General features: G+C 43.1%; 1 protein-coding gene across 1 annotated transcript; it reads right to left on the bottom strand.

Annotated features, from left to right (window-relative positions):
* Window positions 1–649: 649 nt before the first annotated feature.
* Window positions 650–10,797, bottom strand: mcm2 (minichromosome maintenance complex component 2). The gene is made up of 20 exons (XM_069715337.1): window positions 10,751–10,797; window positions 9,755–9,948; window positions 9,485–9,657; window positions 8,547–8,677; window positions 8,305–8,443; window positions 8,114–8,211; window positions 7,888–8,009; window positions 7,183–7,390; window positions 6,714–6,848; window positions 6,058–6,249; window positions 5,348–5,441; window positions 5,165–5,243; window positions 4,843–5,014; window positions 4,636–4,762; window positions 3,959–4,071; window positions 2,937–3,101; window positions 2,488–2,562; window positions 2,117–2,299; window positions 1,470–1,625; window positions 650–1,332 (listed from the first exon to the last, which is right to left on the bottom strand). The coding sequence occupies exons 1-20, from the start codon at window positions 10,754–10,756 to the stop codon at window positions 1,222–1,224; spliced, it is 2,673 nt and encodes an 890-aa protein (XP_069571438.1). The 5' UTR covers window positions 10,757–10,797; the 3' UTR covers window positions 650–1,221.
* Between the last annotated feature and the right edge of the window lie 1,484 nt (window positions 10,798–12,281).

Genomic DNA, 12,281 nt, shown 5'->3' with positions numbered 1-12,281 from the left:
AATTAAGAGAAAATGTTCCAGAGAATAAAACCATTTAAATTCACCATTTTAAATTCAACTTTATAGTTAGCTCTACCACGTACAAAATATATATACAACTAAAAGAAAGATTGGGACCAAGAGTAACCCGAGTCTCTACACATCAATGTTATTTATTTCATAATATATTAGTTGTTCGTGTTGGTTTTTTTATGTAAAATTTGAATTTGATAGAAACAAAAAAACAACTTTCCTCAGAAAATCAGACCAGGCAGTACATTAAAACTACTTTTTAAATATATTTAAATTTGATTTGAGAGGCTTATAATAGAAAGAATGAAGCTCAATATTTAATTGATTGGTCTCATATTTACCCGTTTGTTTGGTTTGTTTTTGGGACTTTTGTCCGTCGTTTTAAATTGTTATATCAAATAATTTAACAAATTAATGAAAACTCCAACCTCATGCTGTTCAAAGCTTTACCTGAAAACCAGCCTCTTCTGCTGTGAACCTGGACAAACTCCTGCGAGGAGACATTTTGCTGACTCATCTAATTTAAGCCACCTTGCATCGTCAGCAGGTTTTCACCTCAGAGCTGCGACGCAGCAGAGTTCAATAAGATCCGTGGTCGATTATAAATGAATCACACGGAGGACAGACGTTTAACAAATACACTTTTTTTTTTTTTTAATATCAAAACAGAACAACAATCCAACACTAAGAGAACAGCGACGACATCCAACATTGATTAAAGTACTTTTTATAGTTATTTAAACATCAAGCTACGTCGAAAGAAATGCTTGAAATTCTAAATAAATCTGTAAAACTTGACTGAAGAATCAAAAGAGGAAGTTAAGCGGTCTCTTCAACAACATGTACATTTATTTACAACCAGCTCCACCTGATGGCGGAAACGTGAAGCGACGGCAGAGTTTTATCGTCTACATCCTTTGTTAATTTATTCAACTTTTTTTTTTTTTTTTTTAAATCCTCCGATCAGTGTTGTCCCTCTTTTTAATCCGCTGCAACTTCAAGTTCGAAATTTCGAGCTCTGACAAAATTCGTGTGTGGAGCAGCTGTTGAGGACAAAAAAAACGAAAAAAAGTCCATCCAACAACACGATGAAAAACCCGCTCGCACTCCTGAAGTCCAGAGTCCAATCTTTCAGGGAGGAGGAAGAGGAGGAGGAGGAGGAGGAGGAGGAGGAGGAGTGGGGTTGCCAGGTTGGCGGGGAGGATCTTCCTAAAACTGCTGCAGGATCAGCTTCTTCTTGCCGTCGTGGCTGAACCTGTTGGAGCGGAAGTGGTCGCTGTCGTAGAAGGCCGTCAGGTTGGTGATGTTGATCTGTCTCGCCTGGAGGAGGAAGAGGAGGAAGAGGAGGAGCATACTTGACTTGTAACACTTTTAAGGAAACCTAAACTAGCAGATTTTTTATTTTTGTTGTTGTTTTTTTATCCCTGTTAAATGCAGCCACGCGCGTTGGTCCGTACCTTGTCGTGCAGGTCCTTCTCGGGGATCTCGATGGTGTCGTTCTGGACTCCGTAGCGGTTCCTCTGGTAGGCGACCTGCTCGGCCACCAGCTGTTTGAGGATGAAGAGCAGCAGCTCGTTGTTGTCCCGGCGGAAGGCCAGGTAGCGGGCGAACGTCTGAGCGGATAAACACGACGAGGATTTCATTAAACATCGAATCGGGGAGAATCCGGTGTTTCCTCGTTTAGAAAAAGGCTTTCGAGGCACTTTTCAGTTGCAAAAACAAGATTCTTTACACCGTTAATGTCTGTCAACAGGTTTTTAAACACAGTCTGCAGATGGTTTTAGCCTAAATTTATTTGCAATTTGGAAGATTGGCATCAGTAAAGTCTGCAGAATTAGCCGTCAGCAGTTCCTGTTTCCAGTGTGTTCACAGATGTTAACGCAACTATCACCGGATTCACGCAACACCGAAGAAAACCTTAAAATCGGACGATTCTCAGGCAACTTCTGGATTTTTAAAAACACGTCTTTTTCCTGTCGTTTCTAAGCAGATTTCATCGGCGTTTATTAACGACCACGAGAGGAAATAATAATAACGAGTCACGCCGAATATAAAAACTGACTCCGAGAAGGCGTCGGGATGTTTTTTTTTTTTTTTTTATTACCTTCCTCATGCTCCTCATGACGCTGAACTTCTGCGTGTCGATGAAGCTCTCCAGCATCACCCTGATGGCCATGTTGACGTCGTCCTCCAGCACGTAGTCCCTCAAGTGTATCTTGGCGTGGGCTTCGGCCATGCGGATCATCGACTCGATGTGACGCACCGTGATGGGGATGCTGCCGGTGGCCTGTGGAGAGAGACCGGAGGGATTTTCAAAAGGTCACATTCGTTCTAATAAACAAAATCAGGGCCATTTTACCGATTATTTTCTTAAGGTGTTTTTGTAGATTATTTTTTGAGCACAATGGTTCTTTACAAATATTTATAATCCTGTTTAAGTGGCTCTAAAATGTGCCGAAGTTCAGGAGGACTCACCATTGACTCTTTGCGCAGGTCGCTGTAGATGCGAGCCACCTTGTCCTGGTCCATCTGGTTCAGTTTGGGGTGAATCTGCAGGTTACACAAACCAAATATTTAGCCACATTTCTGCTTTTAAAAAGGTGAACCGAAGAAGACAAACTTCACATTTCTTTGCTGTAAAGTGAATTGTTGCCTCAAAAATGAAGCATTCAGCCTTAAAAAACACAAAAGGAGCAAAAATGACATTTATACAACAAATGAAACACATTTAAGCACCTTTTAAAAGTTATGCTGTTATCTAAAAAAAAAAATGATGTCAAATTTTGGTTGTTAACACATACAATCTCATATTTAATATCTATTTATAGTCTCAAACAGCAGGTCTGAAATGTATGATTTTTATACCGATTGCATAATTATGTATTATAAATAGAAATGTTGGCCTCTGCCGGTGTGTTTCGTACCCGCTCCTTGGCGTAGATGATGTACTTCCTCAGCAGGTCCTGAGGAATCGGAGGCACGTCGGACGAGTTGGGCAGCACCACATCCTCCAAGGCCACGCCCCGTTCCTTGTTGCTAGGGTGATGCTTGATGTGGGAACCGACGACGAAGCGTGCCAGCATCTCATCCTGATTGGATCACAAATGGTCATAAGCAGCTGATTAATTGAATTGAATAGAATAATTTAAGTGCAAACACATTGGGGGATTTTCAAAATAAAACAGTCAAATTGTAAATTATGCTGTTATACACCAAAATAAAGTGCAGAAAACTTTATTCTACACTGACTGTGGTGAAATACCAGAAGTTTAAATTAAGATGCACTGAAATTGCTTCAGGTACCAACACGGCTTTCAAAATAAAACGCATGCTCACAGCACTGACAGTGAACCTCATTAATGTGCAGATTTAGGCAGCAAGATAACCTCTTCTATTTGGGATAATTGTGGCGTTTGTATTAAATGTCAAATACTTTTTGCTCTTGAGTAATTCATGTTTAAAAAAAAAAAAGGAAAAAAAGAAGCTATTTCCACCTAAAAATGATAATTAGGTCATTAACTAGCGAGATTTTGTCATCGATGCTTAACTTGTTGGCTTAAAAGTGTCAGAGGTGAAAATGCAACTTCTGTTTTCCTCATTAATATGAAAACCACTGAAAATCAGATCCATCCGCTCCATATGGAGCACGCGTGATGTTATTGTTGAAGTTTATGTGCACGTTCCTCTTTCACCACCATTACATCTCATTAACTTCATGCTTTTGTTTTCTCTCCCATAGTTTATTTCTTATTGTCCGTTGCCTTCGGTTCCTCTTCGTCTTTCCTGTTCAAGGTGAGGTTTTTTTTTTCAACTGTTGAAGATTTTTCTCCCTTAAAAGGAAGGTTTTTTTTTTTTTTTTTTGGTCCTCCTAACCTACGTGGGAATTGTTGGGTTCCTCTATAATGATGCTGTAAAGACTTTGAATTGAATTGAGATTGAATCGTACCTGCACGGGGTCGACGGCGTCACGGACGACACACAGCACGTCGAAACGCGACACGATGGGCTCCGTCAGGTCCACGTTCTCGGAGAAGGTCAGGGAGGGGTCGTACCTGCCGCCTGCCGGGAAACCAGGGACATGATGATGATGATGATGATGATGATGATGCAAACACGCACTCTTTTATTATATATATATATATATATATATATATAAACACAGGGAAAAAACATGCTTTTCAGGGATTCCCACTCCAAGTTAAATGTTAAATTCTGACTAAAAAAAAAAAGTGAAATTTTATGACCTATAAAATAACAAATCATAAAAATCACTTACAAAATACGTGAAACAACATGAAAAAAAAAAAGACTATTTTGATAAATGGCAACTAAAACCAGGACTTTTTTTTTTTTTGGAGATGTATGAGATGTACACCGAATTTCGTGCAACACTAGTTGCCACGGCTGCGGTCTAGGGGGCGCTAGCGGGCCATTTGGCCACGCCCACTCGCGAATCCACTGCAACACGTCAAGTTTCACCGCATTTCATGAGTTCTTGAGTATGTTTAAAAAAAAAAACACTGCGGGCCAAATCTTTTCTAATTACTTTCTCTGAGTTATTAGAAGGCGGGTCAGAATTATGAATCCATTTTTTTTTTTTTTTTTAACACTGCGTTTCCGTACCGATGGGGTTGGAGGCGGCCATGACGGTGCACCGGGCCTGCAGCGAGGTGACGATGCCGGCCTTGGAGATGGAGATGCTCTGCTGCTCCATGGCCTCGTGGATGCTCGTCCTGTCGGCGTCGTTCATCTGCGAGGGCACACGGTGGCGTCTTAAGTTTGAGCCCATAAATCGCTTTAACTTTCCCGGTCGTGGATCGAAGATCTTACCTTGTCGAACTCGTCGATCAGGCAGACGCCGCGGTCGGCCAGCACCAGCGCTCCGGCCTCCAGCGTCCACTCGCGGCTCACCGGGTGCCTCTGGACGTAGGCGGTGAGGCCGACGGCCGAGGCGCCCTGACCGGTGGTGAACACGGCGCGGCTCGCCACCTTCTCCACGTACCTGCAGAGAAAACAAAAACAACATCAGGATTTGTATTCTTACTCCAATTTCTAAAAAGGAGTAAATTGACATTTTGAGGCTTTCATTTTGTCTAAATTTATCAAATTAAATCCGCTGCTATTTTTATTTTTTGAAGGTGTCGACTCGTACTTGAGGAACTGGGACTTGGCGGTTCCCGGATCTCCACACAGCAGCACGTTGATGTCCCCGCGCACCTTATGTTTCCCACCTAAAGGAGAGCGAGTGGACGAGTTTAGCGGAGGAACAAACTGAAACGACGCGTTACTTCTTTCAGGGTCCCGGGTGAGACTTGTTGTTTTGTGTTTTTTTTACCTGGATTCTTGGGCTCTCCTCCGAACAGCGCCAGAGCCAGAGCTCTCTTGATGTCCTCGTGACCGTAGATGGACGGCGCCATGCTGGCGAAGATCTGCAGAGAAACAAAAACAACAACAAAATGGAGTCAAGAAGTGATCCCAGCTCCGGTGATGAGGACCGTCGCAGGAAATAAAACATAAATAATCATCATTTCATCGTGATTTTATTTCAATAATCCAGTTAGCTGCTAAAACTGTTTAAACTAGTCCTCGTACTTTTAAAGAAAAAGTCATTCAGCATGTTTTTTTTTAAAACATGTTTTCTCAAACAGCTGATTGAAAAGCTTGGAAACATTTTATGAAAGCAAATAATCTGAATTTTACAAGCGAGTAGCTAAATTGAAAAAAAAAATCAAATCAAAGAGGGAGAATTTTCATCGGTAGATTGGATTTTTTTTTTCTTCTTTGTTTTATCTGATATTAATTTCTAAGCTGATTTGGTGTAACTAAAACACAAATGGGTTTTTTTCAAATATTGGACCCTTCAATTTTCTTAATATCAAGATGGGAACTCAGACCACTAACACCAAGATAGTTTTCAAAATAAAAGCTTTTATGAAGCTTTTTTTTTTTAGCTCTCAAATGTGAACCAGAGTTGTGTACAAAAGTGTGTGTGTGTGTGTGTGTGTGTGTGTGTGTGTGTGTGTGTGTGTGCGCGCGACCCCTCACCCTCTCTCCGATGCGCTCGTCCTTCGACAGGGCGACGATGGCCTTGACGTCTTCGTCGGTCAGCTCGGCCACGGCGACGCCCATGTCCCTGCGGGTGATGTGATTGGCCAGGATCACCGTGGCGAACACGGGGAAGCCGTTGGCCATGTTCAGGGAGCCGTCGTAGTTGTTGTGGTAGATGCCCGTCAGCTCCTGAGAGAAAGACAAATTCAGGTTGAACTCAAACTTTTGTATTCCAGTAATGTGGTGAAATATTTCATTCAGACACAATAAACACGTTCAGCTTCGAAAACATCTCAAGTATACATATCTTCATTTATTTCCTTATTTTGTTGTAGTTTATTGTTTTTTTATTTTCTTGTATTTCTTATAAAAAAAAATTCTCTTAATATTATTTTTTTTATAATTTTCTTCATCTTCCAAAGAGGAAGTCTTTGTATAAGTTTGACTTTCATGTTTATCTCAGTATGTCAGAAAACGTGTTTTTATTTACACTTCTTGGTGAACAAATATTTTTTTTTTTGAATAATGTGACCACATTTTAAGAAGGAATTCTTTGATGATTTTCATTTTGAGAAGACGTATCCGCTCAGATTATTTTATTAATGCTTGACGACGGAAGGTGTTAACGTTAACTATCTTTATATCTGACTCACGATCTCGTCTCCGGGCTTGCAGCTGTCAACCAGGTCGGCCAGCAGGATGGCGTCTTTGGAGCGCGGCAGGCGGCCGGCGGCCACTTTACCGGGACTCTCCTGGATGGTGATCCTCTGGTAGTTCTGGTACACCGTCTGCAGGAAGGACAACGACCGGTTAAATTAACTCAGAGATGCAACTGAAGTAACCAAGTTTTAAATCAGCAATTATTAATCCAAGTGAAAACATGTTGGGGGCAGATTTTAACTGCAGCGACGCTAAAAGACACTAAAAAGAAGGAGTGAAGCTCCCGGCGCACATTCAGCATATTCACTCTCCACAATACTTTTGTGTTTTGGTTTTTTTGGAGGGAGTTGCTTTTAATTACGAGGATGCATCGATCCCGTTATCTTGAAACACGATTTCCCACTGTTTGTGTTTGCGAGCTGTCGAGGAGGAACTACTTGTTCGTTTTCGGCCTCCGCTCACCTCCTCCATGTTGATCTCGAAGGGCCCCTGCGACTGACACTCGGGACAGGAGCCCGGCTTCACCTCCTGGTTCTGGGACTGGAAGAAGGGTCCCAGCACGAAGTTGCACTTGTTGCAGTTGTACTTGACCATGCCGAGCTGAGGCAGGACACCGGTGCAGCTGCTCACCACGCCGCTGGTGCGGATCAGCTGGTTCAGGTGGAGCTGCCTGGAAGAGGACCGAAGAAGAAGAAGAAGAAGAAGAAGAGTTTGTAAAAAAAAAATTTAAAAAAAAAAAAGTTTCCAAACAGAATAAGTTTTAACCACAAATTGTATATAAAAGTGTTCGTAGCTTCCTGGTCTGAAAAATGAGGCTGATGCAGAAGTGCCTTAAAGCTGTAATACCACCGAGTGTCACTAGAGGTCGTCTCCAAAAAAAAGCCTCTATAGACTCCCATTCAACTTCTTATGAATTAAGAAGACAACAAATTTTTTCCACCAGTTATCTCGGTGTTCTTAGTTAAAGTCGCTCCTTCTTTTTAGTTTTCTGGCGGTCCATCTGAAAATAATCCCTCATTAATTAGAAAAATAAGCTTCAAAAAGCCATATTTTTTTAGGCGTGTCTGTTTGATTGACAACAACAACAACAACAACAACAACTCCGAACTCGAGGCTTCGACGGGTGACCACGTCGCCGCTGGGTTTTTTTTTGGTTGTTTTTTTTACCTGAGCGATCGGATCTCCTCGACCAGCGGCAGGTTGCAGATGCGGAGGTGGATCTCGTGGGCGATGCGGTCGTATTTGGGATACATGGCGAGCACCACCTCTTTGGCTGCTTCGTCGAAAACCTGACGAAGAACGAGCACGTTGGTCAAAACACACAGAGGTAAAAAAAAAAATTAAAAAAAATAACACAAAAACAAAAACAACGCAAACTAAAAAGCAGACTCACCTTCAACATCTCGGTCGGCGCCTCCGGCAGGAAGTAGGCCAGGACGTGTTCTCTGGCCGCCAGGTCCTCGTAGTTCACCACCAGACTCTCCTTGTTCTCTGGAGGCACAGATCAGGGAAGCGGGAAAGTCAGTGCGGTGTGCACGACGGGGTTAAAGGTCACGCGTGCATCCTCACGGTATCCGTGGCTACCTTTGCACATGTCGCTGATCTTCTCCTTGAACACGTTGTGGCCGTTCTCGTCCACGTGGGTCCGCAGGAAGTTCTTGAAGCGGTTGTAGATCTCGAGCCGGGGCGCCGCCATGGAAACCCACTCCCTCACGGTGTGGCCCTGTGGAGGAAGGAAGAGGGGAGAGGGGGGGGGGGTCGTTACGACGACGGTTTCTAGTACAGGCGGAAACCTCCGAGCGATCCCTTGCGAGTTCACTGCCAACCTTCATGTCCTCCAGGTTCTCGATGCTCTCGATCATCTCCTCCTCCTCTCCGTCCGCGATGCCCTCCGCCGCCCGTTCGGCCAGCCGGCGTCGCCGAGCCGCCGGCCGCTCGTCGTCCTCGTCTTCGCTGTCTGGATGACAGAAAGTCCCCTTTAACGTTCACGCCTCGCCGAGTCAGCTCGTCTGAGCCGAGATTTATCAACACTTTCGGTTTTCATAGCATTACAACTTGATACTGAAAAATAAGTTCTGTATGAATGTTCTACATGTTCTATTTCTATTCACTCAGCAGCGGCCAAAAAAGGTTTGCGGTGCGTTTTCCTGTTCTGCTCCTCCCTCCATGTGTTTCGGGTGCGGCCCGTTGCCAGGTAACAGCGAGAGGACCGGCTTCCTCCCCGCTCTCTGATTGGCTGCCAATGATTTTTCTTCAGTAATGATTCTCTGACTATTTCAAGCAAAACTACCATTCGAAATTCGTTCTGAACTATTCCGATTTTTTTTCCGAATACCCTGAAAGCAGCGTGTTTTTACTTCTTCCCGAGTTATTTAACGAAGGCTGGCAGGCAGCTTTTAGGCGCATTACCGCCACCTTCTGACGGGAGTAAAGCATTACAAGCAGGCGCCGGTAAAAACAGGAGGAAAGAAAGAACATACTATTTTTGGAGATTAAAACAACTATTTGAATATTCAAAATTCGGGAGCCGTCCCCAACCTGAAGGTGGCGCCGCTCAACGTTACCCAACTACAGTTTAATGGAAGATGTCTGAAAGATGGATTTTAGGACTTTTTTTTTTTGTCAATTTTAAAAAGAACAATTGAGGCTTTAAGACTTTCACTTTCTGTTTAAAAAAAACCATTTGTAAAATGATTCAAATCCTGCTAAATAAAACATAATTAATCACCCCTCCTTCAAATATTTTTGTATTTCCAGGCCTCACCGTAGAGCAGTCCTCTCCTCAGCCGCCCGCCGGCTCCCTGCTCCCTGTCCCTCCTCCTCATCGCCTCCTCGGCGGCGGCTCGCGCTCCGGGCGACAGCTCCGACAGATCCTCGTCATCCAGGTCCAAACCTTCGGCCTCGTACTGATCCAGCGCCGGGATGGCACGGTAATCCCTGAACGCGAGGAGAGACGGAGAGTTGTTGTTGTTGTTGTTGTTGTTGTTGTTTTTCGAGCCACTTAAAAGTCCGGTGTTTGAAATGCATCCCTCACCTCTCCATCCCGTCTCCGATCAGCTCCTCCCCATCTCCGTCTTCCTCTTCCTCTCCGGGCAGGTGTCCGTCCCCCAGCAGCCCCTCCGACTCGTCCTCGAAGGGAGGCAGGTCTCGCCCGGGGCTGGAGGTCATGTCTCCTCTCCTGGAGGCTCTGCTGGGGCTGGTGGCCATGTGGAACGACTCGGAGGAATCCTGAACGACAAAAAAAAAAAAAAAAAAAACACGAGTTCAAAACAGAAAAAAATATATATCACGAATCAAACCGGGACATGACATCATCTCCACGTCTTCTAAGACAAATATTCAGTTTTTAAAATCCCTTACTAAGCTTACAGCACGGTTCTCTTTTTCTTTAATCAACCTTTTGTTTATAATTTTTTTTTTGCTTTTGTTTGTTGTATTAGTTTGTGACTCAGCAGCTGCCACAACAACAACAACAACAACAACAAAAACCCCAGATATTAAATTCAAATTTACATTAGTACTTCGTTTGAGATCTTTACAAATCATGATCATCTGTGGTAATTATTACCCGATATTCTCCATCATGTCATGAATAAAAGGATGAAATAAAACAACACAGGGTGAAGGTGTCGTCCCTATCATCTCTAGAGATTGCCTAAAAAAAAAGAAGAAGAAGAAGAAGAAGCTCAACAGCCACATGGCAGCTCTGCCCTTTACAGCCGGAGCACAAACAAAACCCACACAACACATTAGTCCCTCGAGAAACGGTGTAAAAGTGTCTCATTACGACTTTAAAAGCACTTTAACTCAGCTGTCTGATTAAAATATAACTCTGAATTAACTTTCTAAGTTAACCGTCTGTCATTGTTGTGATGCCCGACAAGTAGAAACGTCTTTACTTGGTCTACGTCGTTATTTTAAAACTACAAAACGTTCAAAACTGCTTTATTAAACCTCTTCCTCCTTCAGCAGATGCTTTAAACCCGACAATGAGGTTTGTTTCCGTCCGTTTTTAATCGTTTTTACTCACCGCCATTGCTGCGTTTCTGTCTCTTTCTGCCTCTTCTGCAGACACTAATCTTCTTCCTGCCGGGAGTCGCTTTTCGCGCGAAACGAACACGTGACACACAAAGCCCGCGAAAAATCATGAATATTCAGAACAGCCAGCCTTCTCATTGGTGGAGTTGCTTTTAAGAGGCGTGGTCTTAAATTACGATACGCTCGGTTGAATACACCACGGAGTGAGAAGGGGCTTGTTATGACGTGGATGAGCGTTAGCGGTGCGAGCCGTAGTATAAAACAAACTCACCCTTTTGTATGCGCGTTGAGAAGGGGCGGGGTTTATGACGTATTCTTACGTTTCTTTCCCGGGAATATTTGAGCTGCGTTCAAGTCCACTTCACAGCCTCCCTCATATCCTCGCTACTGAAAACAGGGCAACACGTTCAGAAATATTGAATTTGTCCTGGTGTCCTTTGTTTTAATGTAGTGAAATAATTTTTTTTATATCTAGCCAAACAATAATATATCAATAAAGTTACACAGAAAAAGCAATAGAAACAAGGAAGCCTATTTTTTAGCGTAAAAGTTGTATCTGCAGGGCTTTAATAATAACACGATACATATGCATTTCCATTCACAAAAAATGGAGACCTGCAAGAAAATATGTTTTAATTCCTGTTTTGGTGCAATTTCCAAGATAAACGACATGTTACCTCAAAACCGTGTGCAAAGCTGAGTATAGTTTTCTATCTATAGGCGACTGTTAAAATATCCACGCAATTAGATTTCCGATAAACCGTCATCAGTAATAAATGTGGACGTAATAATAGAAAAGCTCGATTGGAGATACTTCTGTTTGCAGACATCTATGATAGGAGTTCATCGTGGGGTGGGTGGGGGGGGGGGGTTATTAAATAGGATCCAGAAGAGGGCGCCAGAAACCAGCGTTTCTAACAGGGAAAGTCTCACTTGATGAGAATGACCCTGAAGGCATCTTTTGGGCCTAAAGTGGCCTCCCTGACACGTATTAAATCCCCTCCATGTACCAAATGCAAGACAGAAACAGCACAGTGTATTTTGTTTTTATTTATTTTTTTGGTTTCATTCAAAATGTAGGACTTGGAGATCAAATGTAGTCTCGAGGAGGGACGATTTAGACGAGCTTTCTCCGGAAGGAAGTGGAACTTTGGAAGTCTTTCATCAGGTCAACGTATTCCTCGCTGTAATCCAACATTTGACATTTGAGTTTGATCCATCCGAATAAACCCACGACCTCCTTCCTCGGACTTAAAAACGATTTTTTTTTTTTTTTTTTAATTTTTTTAACTTCGTGAAATGACCTTCTTTGACCCCCGGCACAGTCGCGTGTACTTTTCTTGCCGAGCGTGACGCTGACACGCTGTCCCCCTAGTGGACTGACGGGTGTATTACACGCTTTGGGCGTAGTATAAAGTGATCTTGAAGTGTTATAAAAGCTGTGAGAGCCTGAAAGTCCCGGTCTGTGTTGGGCACCATTAGGCCTCCTCTCGCCTCACAAGGCTTCTTTTTTTTTTTTTTTT

Source organism: Brachyistius frenatus, unplaced genomic scaffold (genome assembly GCF_029030835.1).
Source record: "Brachyistius frenatus isolate BFR_SWC_R1_liver_20210118 unplaced genomic scaffold, ASM2903083v1 Contig_141, whole genome shotgun sequence".
Classification (NCBI taxonomy): domain Eukaryota; kingdom Metazoa; phylum Chordata; class Actinopteri; family Embiotocidae; genus Brachyistius; species Brachyistius frenatus.
This window is presented reverse-complemented; position numbering and strand designations above follow the sequence as displayed.

Excerpts from the sequence above, each read along its gene's own strand:
- mcm2 (XM_069715337.1), bottom strand. Across the intron at positions 7,391-7,887 it reads GAGGAGATCCGATCGCTCAG|GCAGCTCCACCTGAACCAGC; the intron begins GTAAAAAAAACA and ends GTCCTCTTCCAG. Across the intron at positions 1,333-1,469 it reads AGAAGGACCTGCACGACAAG|GCGAGACAGATCAACATCAC; the intron begins GTACGGACCAAC and ends TTCCTCCTCCAG.